Here is a 16,072-nt window from a genome sequence, read left to right on the forward strand (position 1 = left end):
GCTTTAAGTGGGTAATTTCCTCACAACAAAATCCAGTTAGTTTGGGATTCAGCAATTGTGCAAACCCAGAAGATGTCTTTATTTAACAAATAGATTAAACATATTGTGAGAATATTTATTATATGGTCCCCTGGAGAGAAAAAAACACAATGGATGGGTTTACTTGGAGCATGAAACCATCTATGGACACACAGAAATAAATCATATTTGCACACCATTCAAAAGAGACAATACAAGGCTAAGAAGGAAACCTAAAAATGATGAGAATGCATCCTCTACAGGAGCCAACATCCAGATAAGCAGGGATTAAGACCAGACAAACAAGCAGAAAAGAATAATCTAATCTAAGGACTACTAAGGAGAAAACCATAAACCCACCAATACTGGCAAGAAAATTTACTGTACATAAGTAGGGACCAAACCTCACTTCACTAGCACTGATGATGTTAGATAGTTGGGTAATGAAATGTCTGCAGGCAAACAAACAGATTTGCCACAAACTAGGTTTGGTTTATCTGAAGCTTGGCTAGTTGAAATATTAACTTATTTTGTTGCACTTAAAAAAAGCCCCACATGGGAAAAGTAGATGAATAATCCTGTAGACTTTTGCTGCCAGATCATTGATGAAATTTATCCATGAGTAATAGGCAGCAATGCCATCCATCGTTAAAGCCTAAATGATGGCATAAATATAATTACTGCCTTTGGATGTGATTGCAGTTGTCACTCATGGCCTTGGGGGCACATCCAATGAGGTCAGAATCCCAAACAAGGCTCCCTAGTTTGTCTAATTCAGCATTTCTCCTTGCCAATCCAAACAGGGAGACACCATATCTTATTATATTCTGTGGTAGAATTGGTGTTCCAAGAAGAAACCCTGGAATCGTATCTTGAAAGATTTTAGCTGCCTTCTTTTAGGACAAAGTTTTAGGAGACACTGGCAATTAATGCTGCTCGTCTTGTGCACAGCTCTCAGTTTGCCTGCCTAATTGCCAGACCCTAGCATACTTTCATACCAGTCTTTCTCCAACTAATGTCCTTAGAGGACTAGGGATTGAGAAGGATTGCCAGGGATTGTATGATGACTCTGGACAAAATGCTTCCTGGGAGAAAGCTGAACTGCCAGGTTCCGCATGACCACAAATTTTTGGTGTCCACCAAAAATATATATTTAAAAATATCTAAAGTTTCCACTTTTTCCACCAACTTTTTGCTTTTCTTCAGATTCTATCCATCCATCCATCCATCCATCCATCCACCCACCCACCCACCCACCCACCCACCCACCCTTGTATGCTTCTGAGAGTGGAAATCAATATTATCATCAACATATTACATGTTTTGGGGACTGTGAAGTCCTGAATCTCTGCAAAACAATTGAAACCCAGGATTGTTCTCTAGAGAGCAAATTTGTGAACAAACATGTTTAGATTTTTCCCGCCAATTCCTTTTTTAAGCTCCTCAAAGGGATTTCAAAACTCACATAAAGCTGGAGAAAATGAAAATGGCAAGCATCATTATTACTACGTTTTATCATTTTGGAAATTTAGGCATATGGCGCCGAGAGGTGCATTACTGAATGATACACATTTGAAGGTGGGATCAGAGGGACCAGAAAAAAATGTTTGCAAACTTGTGTTGGAAAAAGGTAGACACGGGAGATAATTGTCAACACTGAAGGCATGTGATAAGAAGACAACCATGTGCTCATTCTGTAAGAAGCTTTATTTTCTCCAAAGCGTGAAAATGGAGAAGCAAGCAAGATATTCAGTGGGTGTTGCCATTTATTCCCATCCACCACAGAGCTGCACAAACCCTCAAGTTTTAAAATGCTCCGATATACATAGGCAAAAGTGAAACAGTGATGAAGAACATGAAATACAGTACACCATAAGTACATTGGCTGAGCAAGACATCATAGGAAGAAGAGGTACGCTCACCAAGGTTTCTTCCCACCAAGAACATAATATTATTTTATTTTATGTTGGGTGGCAGTGAGCAAACCTGTTTTGTTTGCCCGATGCACGGTGGAACAACAATGGGACATTTTGTCTGAGAAGAGCCACCAGCAATGACAACGGATGCCCCTCCAGATCCCCCTCCACTGCAGCAGTCAGATCCACCACTTCCTCCTGATACAACAATGGTTTTACCACCAGAACCTCCACTACAACCAGTCCCTACAACTGCAACCGCACCTGAGCTTCCTCCACCACTGCAACAACCAGATGTCCCACTGCTTCCTCCCGTAACTACAACAGCTTTTGCACCTGATCCTCCTCCTGTTCCACATGCTCCACCAGACCCTCCACCAATGACTTTAACATCCCCTATGCTTCCTCCAGTTCCAGAAGATCCTCCACCTATAACCTTCACACCTCCTGACCCATCATCACCACATACACTGCCACTTCCGCTTTCAATGACCTTCACTCCTCCTGATCCTCCACAGCATCCACTCCCACTTCCAGTTACAACAGTGGTCTGGCCCCCTGATCCACCACCACCAGTTCCACACCAGCCAGACCCACTGCCACTTCCACCACCAATGACCTTCACTCCTCCTGATCCTGATCCTCCACAACATCCACCACCACTTCCGGTTACAACAGTGGTCTGGCCCCCTGATCCACCACCACCAGTTCCACACCAGCCGGACCCACTGCCACTTCCACCACCAATGACCTTCACTCCTCCTGATCCTGATCCTCCACAACATCCACCACCACTTCCGGTTACAACAGTGGTCTGGCCCCCTGATCCACCACCACCAGTTCCACACCAGCCGGACCCACTGCCACTTCCACCACCAATGACCTTCACTCCTCCTGATCCTGATCCTCCACAACATCCACCACCACTTCCGGTTACAACAGTGGTCTGGCCCCCTGATCCACCACCAACAGTTCCACACCAGCCGGACCCACTGCCACTTCCACCACCAATGACCTTCACTCCTCCTGATCCTCCACAGCATCCACTACCACCTCCAGTTATAACAGTGGTCTGACCCCCTGATCCACCACAGCAAATTCCTCCACCACTGCCACCTCCAATGAGGGGAGTCTTCTGCTGGCAAATCCCACCCCCAAGTCCTCCTCCAATGCAACATCCAGAAGATTGGCCGCCTGGTACTACGATGACTCCAGTAGAACTTCCACCACAGCAGCCGGAGCTCGGGATTTGTTGGATGCCACCACAACAGGATGATCCTTGGCTTCCAGATACCACCATGACATGTCTTGATCCACCTCTACAGCAGCAACACCCAGAGCAACACACAGAGCCTCCGCTGCCTCTTCTTCTATGGCAGGAGCCACTGGATCCACCACCAGTACCACAGCAACCACTAGATTGGATTTGTTGGCTCATCGTTTCTGGAAGTGAGTGGTGTTGGTTGATAATGTTCACCTAAATGAAAACAACTTAGGTTATCATACAGCTCCTGTTTCTTGATGGCTCTGTTGTTATAAATAAATGCCAGGCTATAGGAAAACAAATTCCCTTCAAATAAAAAAAAACGGGCCTCTTAAGGAGGTCAGATTTATAAATTGTTCTCCTTTAAGTTTGTTTAAATTGTTCACCTTTTCTATCTTAATTCACTTTTTCAGGGAAGGAAATTGTGTTGTGTAAATCTTTCCCAGAAATAAGTTGAAATAAGCTTCCATTCAGTTCTGAAGGTTTGATTCACATCGATCGTCCTCTAAGTTACATTGCTAGTTACAGCACAGCAGCATCAAAATACCCAGATCGTATTTCTAAAGGCACATCACATGGCTACTACTGCCAATGTTGAACTGTCTGTATCTTCATGCAGACATGAGGTTTTGGTGGGAACCACTTGGAAGACAATTTCATCACTTGCTAATTTAAAGAATCTCTGAGGATACATTTAAGGGAGTGGCAAAATAATTTGCCTAACTATAACCATTTAGATGTCAGAGAAATAAAAGAATTCCCTCTGCTTATATACAATCAGACAATGCTAATCTCATGCTCCTGAAAGCAGGAGGTACACCCAATAGTCTGGCTACATCCCAAACCCAGCCTTAGCTATGAGTCATCAAGATTAGCGAAGAGATGGAAGAAATGTTAACAAAATCATTCTTGGAGTTTTGTCTCATACTAGGATGATGAACCATCCTCCAGAAGAGTTGGAACTCCCAACTCCCAACATTGGTTGGTTTATTGGAAGTTGGAGTCCAACAGGGTTTGAAGAAACCCAGTTTCCTTCTCCATTCTAGAAGAATTTCTTAACTGTTCAGAGAGTCTTACATTGAGACATCATTCAGTTTTCCAAACCAACCATTTCAAGAGCTAGCATCTGTCATAGATGTTCCTACAGTTATCCATGCAGCACCAAGGAAGAAAAGAATTGGGTATTTTTGAGCTTGGTCTTACCTTCTTGGGCAAATGAGCAAGATGAGCAAGGAGTATTTTATGACCGAAGAGACTGAGGACCTTTTTATATCATCTGCTTAGCCTCTCCTACGGGAAATGAGACACCCCCAATCACGTTGAGTGACTTAGTTAGCATGTCTAACAGCTGGCCTCATGAAAGCTTAGCAAGTCATATGAGATCAATATCTTTCTTTTCCATCACTACTTAGTTTAAGGAAGCACAAACAATTTAATGACCTGTTCCATCTAACAGATTAATTCCGGAAGTGCTGGATTGTTGAGGGGCCTCTCCCATCAAGGGGGCTTCTGATGAATTCAACTTTTTTGGGGAGAGGGATTTTAAGTAATTATGGATTAATCGTTCTGGTTTTTTTTGTGGGTTTTTTTTTTGGGCCAAATGGATTTTTTCAAGTGATTTTTTATCTACTCAATTGCTTTTTATTTTCATACTAAGCTGTTGCAACAGTTGGAAAGGAAAATATGCAAAACTGCTATTCAAAATGGAAGACATTCTAATTGCATGCAATCCAACAGGAGATGTTTGGAACAATTGTTTTTTAGAAGTTGAGATGAAGAATGTGAAATTTAACTTGTTTAATTCCACCCAACTTTTTCTTTTACCAGTTTTTCATTCTTCATTGTCCCATTTTTATATCAATGTATAAAGAATGCTTTTGTACAAGTTCACGAGTTCAACAAGTGGATGTCTGCATTTTTCCAAATAAATAAAATTTTATCCATATATTTAATATGCTTGCTGTGATACTTTCTGGACCATTTACACATTTCTATGAACATTTTCTAATATACGCTAGTTGGTGGAGTATTTTTTAGAAACACATTTTCTCTAAATTAATACATTTTATATGCTTTTTTAAAAAATAGATTTTTATAGACGTTTTCATCCAAAAGTTGCGAGCTGGATCAAATTTCCCTCCACGTTCAGCTTTGCATATAGACTTTAGATGAAACTACAAGATTTCTCTCTGGTCAAGGAGAGCACATGAGATTGCCCACAAGTGCTCCAGACAGGATGTGGAAGGAGGTGGAAAAAAAGCATGGAACAGAAATTCACTGATTTGGTCTTTCTCATAAATATGTGTTTATGTGGATGTGGCTATGTAAAGCTTTTTTTATTTTAATCATGGCTTTCCTGACCTTTCTTCTTCGCCAAAGTGTTATAAAATATTTTTAGAATTTAAGAATAACACTTTGGCATGCTTATCAGTCAGACTTTGATTATGGGATGACTTGTCTCATGGCCTAAGATGCCCCATATGCCTGAGACAGGATCTTGTGTCACTTGACAGGCGGCTCCAGAGATTAAAAGACAATGAAGTAGTGTACCATAAATGGAACAATCAAGAAAGAGCAAAGAGAATGGCCCCAATGCAGAGCCTAGCATTTTTTTTTTTTTTTTTTTGCACAGGGCTCTTTGCTTGAAATCTTGGAGAAGCCCTAATGGATTGTATGGGCAACAGAACTTTCTTGTTTTTCTTTGAAGATGTTTCGCTTCTCATCCAAGAAGCTTCTTTAGGTTCTGACTGAATGGTGGAGAATGGATTTATATTCCTTGCAGACATCTGGTCATTTGCATTCTTTTAGAGAGTCGTTGAGGCCACTTGGAGATTTATGTATGTCCTCAGGGTCACCTGAGTAGTGCAAATGTGTGTGGAGCCTTCTTGGAACCCACTGTCCTGAGATGTGACCTTCAATCCATCATGACAACTGCTAAAATTTGTGTTCGATTGTTTTTCTGCCTTTTCATGCTGTTTTGCACCTGTAACTGCTCTTGGTCAGCCTTCTTTCTTCTAGGTCTGATCCTATTTGACTAAGGAAAATCTAACACTCCTCTTGGCTGCTAAAGTCTTGCTCATTCCTGTTTGACAATGTCAAAGTCCAAATAACATGATCTTCAAATAAGCTTTATTGTCTACCAGATATTAGCAGAGACAGAAATATGCATGGCTAGAGAATATGATCAAATCCTCCTCATCAGGGAGGCATTAATTATCACAGTATTTTGCACCATTGCGCATTGAGATTGCTACTGAACATACAACATACAAAGAAGAGAGAGCTTGCAGTAGGGCCACAAAATAAGAATCGTGACATACAGGCAAGATTTTTTTTTTTGTAACACTGTGTGGTGGGGAATGGAACATACCAAGAGACTGGAGCTATCACTTCTGGAGTGGGGGACATTGGGTAACTTGTTTTGTTTGACCTATACATGGGGGCAAAATAATGGATTGCTTGGTTTGCATGGAACCTGCTCTCACTACTCCTGTAATGCCACCCACAGAGCTCTGGCCACTGATGCTGCTGCCACCACCACTACCACTACCACAAGGGACAATAATGGTTTTCCCACCACCAATGCTACCACCATCGGTACCTCCTCTTATAGGGCTTCCTGGTCTTGAACCACTGCCACTAGGGCATGGGAAAATAATGCTTTGACCTCCACCGGAACCTCCTTTTATGGGGCTCCCTGGTCTTGAACCACTGCCACTACCTCTTCTAGGGCATGGGACAATAATGGTTTGACCTCCACCGGAACCTCCTTTTATGGGGCTCCCTGGTCTTGAACCACTGCCACTACCTCTTCTAGGGCATGGGACAATAATGGTTTGACCTCCACCGGAACCTCCTTTTATGGGGCTCCCTGGTCTTGAACCACTGCCACTACCTCTTCTAGGGCATGGGACAATAATGCTTTGACCTCCACCGGAACCTCCTTTTATGGGGCTCCCTGGTCTTGAACCACTGCCACTACCTCTTCTAGGGCATGGGACAATAATGCTTTGACCTCCACCGGAACCTCCTTTTATGGGGCTCCCTGGTCTTGAACCACTGCCACTACCTCTTCTAGGGCATGGGACAATAATGGTTTGACCTCCACCGGAACCTCCTTTTATGGGGCTCCCTGGTCTTGAACCACTGCCACTACCTCTTCTAGGATGGGACAATAATGCTTTGACCTCCACCGGAACCTCCTTTTATGGGGCTCCCTGGTCTTGAACCACTGCCACTACCTCTTCTAGGGCATGGGACAATAATGGTTTGACCTCCACCGGAACCTCCTTTTATGGGGCTCCCTGGTCTTGAACCACTGCCACTACCTCTTCTAGGAGATGGGACAATAATGCTTTGACCTCCACCGGAACCTCCTTTTATGGGGCTCCCTGGTCTTGAACCACTGCCACTACCCTTTCTGCCACACGGGACAATAATGGTTTGGCTTCCAACACTTCTACCTCCTATGGGACTCCCTGATCTTGAACGACTACCACTACCCTTTCTGCCACCACTGGAACCCCTTCTTATGGGTCTCCCTGATCTTTGACCACCACCGATACCCTTGCAACCACATGGAACAATAATGGTTTGACCTCCACCAGTGCTACGTCCTACGGGGCTCCCTGATCTTGAACGACTACCACTACCCTTTCTGCCACCACTGGAACCCCTTCTTATGGGTCTCCCTGATCTTTGACCACCACCGATACCCTTGCAACCACATGGAACAATAATGGTTTGACCTCCACCAGTGCTACGTCCTACGGGGCTCCCTGATCTTGAACGACTACCACTACCCCTTCTGCCACCACTGGAACTTCTTCTTATGGGGCTCACTGATCTTTGACCGCTACCACTACACTTGCAACCACATGGAATAATAATGGTTGGACTTCCACCACTGCCGCCTCCTATGGGGCTCCCTGATCTGCTACCACTACCCCTTCTACCTCCACTGGATCCCCCAGAAGTTACCTTAACACCACATGATCCTCCTGCACTTCCACTTCCACACCTCCACTCTCTGGGACATATGATTCCTCCATCACATTTCTGCTGACCCATCCCACTTCCAGAGCTCCCCCAGGTCCCTCCTCCAATGCAGCATTCAGAAGACTGTCCACCTCCAGGTGATATAATGATTTGGCCAGATCCGGCACCACTGGAGCCTCTTCTTCCTCTGCAACACCATCCATCTCCACCACTGCTGCCTGGGACAATGACGATGGTTTGGCCAGAGCTTCCTCTACGGCCTCCACCACAGCAGATGGAGCCCTGAGTTTGCTGGATGGGAGACACACAGCGAACACAACTTTGTACTCTTCCTTTACAGCAGCAAAATGACCTTCCTTGACTTGTGCAGCTACACACGCAAACTCCTCCACTGCTACAGCAAGAGCTCTTACTTTGTTGCCAAGAAGCCATTTTTCTTGGTCTGATGGATGATGTTTCCCAACTTGTTTGTTGTGATGGGTTTAGCTCTGAAAAAATAATATTATATTATTCAGAAGCTGGTGTTGGTACAAAACTCCAATTCAAGAATGATTGGATTCCAAAATGATGACATATCCTAAAAAAGGAGAATATTTGTAACTTAGGGTTAACATTATGACATATCCTTTCCTTCTAATGCTTAGGAGAAAAGAAAAACAGGTGGCTCAACCATGTACTTGTGGTTATTCCCTGTTGCTATATGCACCCAGGAAAAAAAAGCAGCTTTTTAAAGGACGCATCAACGAGTATAAGTGTATCAAGGCTCTTCAATACACTTTCTCTGCTTGGTATCCAAAATAATAGCAAATCCTAAATTGTGAACCTTGTAGCCCACAAGGTATTCTGATGGGCAGCGGGTTTTATGAAGTACTAAAGCATATCATTTGACTCCTGATGTCCTAGAATCATAGAATAGCAGTTGGAAGGGACCATGGAGGTCTTCCAGTCCAACCCCCTGCTTGAGCAAGAGCCTCTCTACCATTCTGGACAAATGGCTGTCCAATCTCTTCTTGAAAACCTCCAGTGAAGGAGCACCCACAACCTCTGGAGATAAGTCGTTCCACTGGCTAATTGTTCTCACTGTCAGGAATCTCTCCTTAATTCTAGTTTGGATCTCTCTTTAATACTTCCTTTTATTACTTCCTGTCCTGCCCTCAAGTGGTCAGAGAATAGGTTGATCCCCACTTCTCCCTGAAGTATTGGAAGACTGCTGCCTAGGTGGAAGAGTCCACTGTGCTACGTAGCCTTTCTTCCACCATTTGTGATGTATGGGAGGAAAGTTGCAGAATTGTATCATCTCCATAACAATCCCAGAAGCTGCAACCATCTAGTTTCCTTGAGTCAATGGAATGTTTATTTGTACTACTGATCCCATATTTTATATCTCTCATGCAGCTTTTTGGAGAGACAGTACTAAAATTTTCTCAGCAGTTTCCTGCAATCTGTTATCCTGGAAATCCCAAGGACCAAGCTGGCGGAATTTAGTGTGCTAACCTGCTATACTATTCAGACACGATCTCTGGTTTCTGACCACGATGCTTTAAAGCCAGTGAAATTGCACACAATGGCTATTGCTTAGAATATTCCTGGATACCACAGTTGCAACCTTCGGCATAGTTTTTTGGGACAGTTGGAATGACCCGACATTTATTTTCCTTATCTGAATTTCCTTCTAGTGTGCATCTGCTTCCTCATTTTGGTTACCCTCGAGCAATTCTCAGTTGCCTCAAACTCCGTTATCCAAATCACCTCTTGAGTAACCCTTAGCCAACATTTACATTGAGGTGTACTTTCATTGTTTAACTGAACCAAAATTCCTTCAATAGATCGAGTGCCGCTAGATAGATACAAAAGTTCACTTACCTTCTTCTGCCGCAGTGATGTAGTTGAATGATTGGAGTTTTGGGGTCTGGAAATCCTTTTATATTGTCCTTTGAAGCCTGTCCTACAGGAAATGAGACACCCCCAGGAATGAGAGGTTTCTTGTTTTGTTCTTTGTCTAGCAAGCACCCAGACTAATCTGTACCACATGTAAAGATTTACATTTCTTGTTTCAAGTGTTCATTAATTGGTGATCATCTTTTTATCAAGAGCCTGACCACAGTCATGTTAATCTACTACAAAATGTTTGTGGTCATGGAAGTGTGCTTTTTGCAGGTAAAACTGGTTTTGAAGTCCACCAGGATGGAACTGGAGTTTACAGTAGACAATTTCTGGAGAATAGGAATGGATCTCTGTATCTTTTTGTGTGAAGACCCATAATGTATCATTTCCCATCTCTGAAGATGTCCACAACCAAAAAATAGTTTTGTCCTGCTCACTACCTGAAGAGGTAGAGTATTGATGACAACATGTGGCTCTCCAGATATTATACCCCAACTCCCATTTGCCATAGCATGGATAATTGTTTAGGATATGGGGAGCTGCAATTCAACAAGAATGTACAAGCTACACTTTGTTGTTCCTCCATCTGCATCATCCAGGAAGCTCTACCTTAACATGGAAGAGGCATATTTTATCCTCCATCATACTAGAACATGTTTGGTTCTCCAGCATTATGAAATCATCAGGGTCACCCCATAGTCCTTGGAACTAATCTAAGAAGATGAATGAATGGCTAAGCAATGGAAAGACATGCTTCTACTCAAGTGGATAGGAAGCTAAGAAGAGGAGGAAGAATTCTTTAAAGAAAAGGTCCACTTAAAAGAAGAGGCCATAGATGCATGTTGTAATCCATCAGTTGATATCTTCAGGATTATTGGAGTTCAGAGGGTGATAACTGCTAGGATTATGCACTCAGTACTGAGTAAGAGTCCATAGAGAAGTCCATAGAGAAAGTTGAATTATTCCTTGTCCGGTTGACCTACACAATTCACTCCATTGCCATACCCTTCTAATATCAACAACTTGATCCTTCCTCTAGATGTTTGAGATTCAAACCTCTGGATAGCTGTAGGAGATCTGCACCAAAACAAGTATCACCCCATCCATGCATAGACAAATCAAGCCAGAAGTTCTCTTTGATGGAACATGTCCCAGTTAGGCTGATGCTAACCCAAGACAGAGAATTAAGAAATCAAATATTTTGGAGCCATGATATTATTTACTCTGGCATGTACGTTGAGAATGTTTGCAAGAGTGCCATTTCTTTAGACAAAATATTTACCATCAACTAATTTGGATACTTGAACACACCAATGGAAAGAGGTGAATATCTGAATTGGGCACAAGGAGAGGAGATGGAGTATTTTCCCTTTTGAAAAATTGTCCTGATTCTCCCAATTTTCTACCTGGCAGTGCTATTTTGGGGCCTTCTGACAAACTGAAGGAATTTGCTTCTGTAGACAATGTGGTGGCACACATGATTTTGCTGCACATGTCTTGCTTGCTTGACCATATATTATTGTGGTATCTCCTCACTTAATGGTGGACTACATGGATCTACAACTGCCAGAAAGACATTTCTCAATAGTTTGATAAGATGAAATCATTAATCAGTGGAATTGAGGACCACATAAGTCAACGATTAGAAACCTGGATAGCTTTCAAAGGGAAATGGCTAAATTCATGAAGGACATGTCTGTTGAAGGCTATCAGTCTTGAAGACTTGAAGGTCTCCTTTCTTTAAATCTCACTTGAATGGAATTGATAGCAGGATATGTTTATGTGATCACTTCCTGTTTGCAAAAACCTTTTGGAGGCATCCGACCGGTCATTATGATCACATATCATCACAAAAAATAATTTTTTTAATTTTGTGGGATCAGAGATTCCATTTCAAGGCATTATTTAAGATATTTCTCTCTTTCCCCCATCTTTTGGCAGTGTCTGTGAATTAACCTAGCTGTCTGAAAGACATAGCAAAAGTTGGAAGAAAGAAGCAAACAGAGTTTTAATGGCCAAGCACCAAAATTAGATTGGCAACAAGCATTGCCTGCAACATGGAAGGCATCAGTAATTCTTTGATTTATTGCTGTTCTGAGGTATTTATATAGCTCTTGAGTGTCTTCTTTTCTCTGGTGTAGAACCCCAACACCAGGACAGGATGTCTCTCTCCCATGCCAAGAAAAAGCAAACGGAACAGTTATTTTGGGTGTACCAAGTTCTGACATGTCCTTTCAAGACCTATTTCCATGATAATGAGGTCTGATGAAATGTCCTTTTTCTGAGTCAATTCAGATTGATGAAGAGCCTGGAATCCATCAAATAAAGTGAATGCATCTGAATTAACTTGGAGCAATTTGAAGATCTTCTGAGGCTGCAGAGCTGTCTCCAGGTGGTCTGGATTGGTCTGAATAAGTTGGGTTTGGAGATCTGTTCCCGATCAGTTTGGGGACCAGGAGTTGAAGTGGATTGATTTTTGAAACTGATTGGACTCCCCAAAGTTGACTTAAGTCTCACCCCTGTAATGATTACATGCCAATTTGTCCACAAGCAACTAAAAGAATTTTCTGATTGGTATTCTGCAAATTTGTCCTTTCATGCTTTTCAGTCTTTGCGTCAATCCATAGCTGAAGCATTCAGTCACTTGGGCCCCAAGATCCAGCATAACTTAATAACTTCTTCTCCAGGTGACTCACTGCCACCTCTTTCCAAACCATGTTATCATGGATTATTGGATTCTCCCAAGATAGACATCCTTTGCAAAGGATCCAATTACTCAACAGTAATTGAGTAACATTTCAATTAACACCTGTTGTCTTTTAGCCTTGATTTTTTTTAATTTTTAAAATAACAGTTGTCTTTTATATGTTAATATTTTACTATCTTGTACATCACCCAGTTATTATTTTTTGTGAGACAGGCAGCCATGTAAATTTGATCAAATAAATAAATAAATGTTCAAAACCTTAAAGCAATCTCCTTTTATTTTTTTTATTTACTTTACATAAGCTCTTTAGCCACAAACAACACTAAGAAACATATATTCCAATAAACATAAATCGGATTAAAACATAAAAGTGCAAAAAAGTATCATAAAAGTATATATTAACAACAAAATATCACACATACACACACGACAGAGCATGGTTTCCTCCCTCCCCCGTCTTTCCTTCCTTCCTTCCTTCCTTCCTTCCTTCCTTCCTTCCTTCCTTCCTTCCTTCCTTCCTTCCTTCCTTCCTTCCTCCCTCCCTCCCTCCCTCCCTCCCTCCCTTCCTTCCTTCCTTCCTTCCTTCCTTCCTCATTTCCCAATTTGTCCCATTTCAATGTTTACATACCGGAGATATTTTGAGCCAAAGTCAAAAGATTTTTAGCAAAAATAAATGATGGGCCTTTGAAAGTCATTTGCCTAACACTTTAATGAACTTGCACAATGTTGTCATCACTGCATCCTCTCCTCCCTCACTCTCTTTTCTTCTTTTTATATCCCAAGGGAATATACGCGCGAGCACTTGAATCAGAAATCAGACTGGAGGCAAACTGTATCATCCCTGTCTGATTGTACGGTAGAAAGAATTAACCATGTTTTCTCTCTCTTGAACGGCAATTTTCACACGGTGCTCAGTCGGTCCAGCTTGCTGCTTTCTAAATTTTTGGTGCTGAGACAGGGAACTCACCATCACTAAATGTTACAGAGGCTTCTAAGCCATTGGGTTGGACTACTCTTTTTAAAATCACAGGTGCTAATTGCAGGAGCACCAAGGAAAATCACCCAGGATGCTATTAATAATATAAGGTCACTTCTCCTCTCTTCTCCAACTCCATACTTTGCAAATGTTTTCCAAGTTCCTCCCCAGCAATGCCCTCATCTCTGTGGCATGTTGCAAAAATGCCCAAAGTTTTTTCATTTTTGCTTCATCTTCTCATACCTACATTCCCTCACTGGTTGCCCCCCAAATGAAGCCTAAACCAATTGAGTCCCAGCATTAAGCAAAAACCTTCCCCTGAAATTACAAATCTGTCCCAAATCTGCCTCATTTAAGATGAGGCACACATAGTGGGCAACCTGTGAGATGTTTGGGGTTCTTATTGCCCTTCAACTATACCTCCCAAAAGATGCTGGTTCAGGGCAGGACTGAAGAACAATATTTCTCATTTTGTTTGACTAATCCTCTCGGCAGAGAAAAAATTGACAAGTTTTCCCAGACAGCCATGAATGAATAAAGAGGGTTTTGTAGAAGTTCTCCATCATTGGTGAGACTTCTGACCACAAAACCCAGAAGCCAAACTAGCCACTAAGGTACTGTTGAATTCCACTGCAAAATTCTTCTTCTTGATCCACAGAATGTGTATCTTCTATTTTTTGTGTGCCTTATGCTATTTGGAAGTGGATGAATCGAGAGGAGGTATATCAACAAAGATCTCCAGAATGTCGAGAGGGAAGGTCTTTCTGCTTATCCACACTATCTTAATCTTTCAATATTTCTTGAAAACATTTTTGAAGCCCACTCCCAAAATACTATTGTGAAGGAGAAGAAACAATTTTAGAAGCTAGTTTCGTAAGTGAAATCTTATCTGCTTTATAGTTATGCTGCTAAAAGTGGACCACATTGAATAGATTTTGATGAATGGATTTGAACCCTAAACTGACTCAGTTGGCTGGGTTAGCATCCTGTCCTCACATGCCAAAGAACTGACCCAGATGAAAACCATCCAATCCTGAAAAACTCCATCCAACCTTCCTTAAATCAGTGTGGATATCTATGTACTGTATCAGTGATAGCAATCAAGAATCTGGTTCAACGGGGTATGCCAGATCCATAACTGGCTTTTGGCATGTGCTAGTCTTCATTATTAGCATACTTTGATAATAACCCTTTTGACAGATTGTCACAGCTGGTAATATTGTCACGTGATGGAATGTCTATGAAGACTATGTGTGCCAAATGACATTGACCTCAATAGTAGGTGGGCCACAGATCTCCCATAGCTTTCTGAAGACATTGTTGCCTTGGTTCCCTTTGAATTTATGCCATTTGTCAACACATATTGATCCAATGCAAGGCTATGACCAGCATACTAATGCTCAATTTCCATTACTTTCTCCACTGCCAGGGTGGGAATTGACACTGAAAGACATTATTAGATGGAGGCACATTGGCTTCATGAAATGTGAGAAGATTATCTTTGCTACAGCCAACTGACATGGTTATTCTTTGGTGAAAAATGACCTTCTCATGAGATACTTCCACCCTTGTGTACATGGCATCTATTAATTGGACATATTGAAGGCAAAAGGAGAAGGGAACGGCAGAGGATGAGATGGTTAGATAGTGTCATCAACATAATGAACATGAATTTGGACAGGGGAGGAAAGGGGAGCCTGGCGTGCTATTTTCCATGGGGTTGTGAAGAGTCAGACACAACTTAGTGACTGAACAAAAATAATAGGACCTAGTTCAGGAGCGATGAGTTATAAATTGAAGAGTTGGAGGGAAGGAAAGAAGGGTTTGCTCCTGAGATTTTCTAAGACCCCTATCCTAGATCTTTTGCTCGGGAGACTTTCTTTGTGGGTAGACAACTTCAGGAATGTTGGTAAACAAATTTGAAAGGAACCAAGAAGCAAAGAGGAGGTGGTTGATTATAGTATTAGATTGGCAAGCGGAGGCTCACCCAAGAGGTATGGCCCAACACCCAGTTGCATTGAAGAAGAAGAGATCATTCAAGCAGGTGTTTATTCTTCACAATAATTACTAACCTTACAGAGATTTACTGCATTCTTTACCATCTTGATTTTGAGAACTGGCTTTTCAAAGACACCTCCTTCACAGCCTACACAAATCGTAGGTGGCATTCTTCCAGAGCGGTTTAGTCTAGTCTACAGGCCTGTAATGTATTCAAACCAGATCCAACGTTGCTTAGTTTCATGGTCCAGGCAAGGTTAGTCAGAGTCTGCTATAGGTTGAAAACGCTGAAATCTCCTAATCTAGCCACC

General features: G+C 42.1%; 1 protein-coding gene across 1 annotated transcript; it reads right to left on the bottom strand.

The window, feature by feature from the left end:
- Nucleotides 1-1,706: 1,706 nt before the first annotated feature.
- LOC120317067 (loricrin-like) lies at nt 1,707-4,427 on the bottom strand. Its single transcript, XM_039363335.1, has 2 exons — nt 4,402-4,427; nt 1,707-3,411 (listed from the first exon to the last, which is right to left on the bottom strand). Exon 2 carries the CDS (start codon nt 3,370-3,372, stop codon nt 1,975-1,977), a length of 1,398 nt encoding a protein of 465 aa, XP_039219269.1. The 5' UTR covers nt 3,373-3,411; nt 4,402-4,427; the 3' UTR covers nt 1,707-1,974.
- Nucleotides 4,428-16,072: the final 11,645 nt, after the last annotated feature.

This window comes from Crotalus tigris, unplaced genomic scaffold (assembly GCF_016545835.1).
Source record: "Crotalus tigris isolate CLP2741 ecotype Arizona unplaced genomic scaffold, ASM1654583v1 scf7180000019553.37968852642:3898890, whole genome shotgun sequence".
In the NCBI taxonomy this organism is placed as follows: domain Eukaryota; kingdom Metazoa; phylum Chordata; class Lepidosauria; order Squamata; family Viperidae; genus Crotalus; species Crotalus tigris.

Coding starts and splice junctions, on each gene's coding strand:
- LOC120317067 (XM_039363335.1), bottom strand. CDS start 3,372: ATGAGCCAACAAATCCAATCTAGTGGTTGCTGTGGTACTGGTGGTGGA.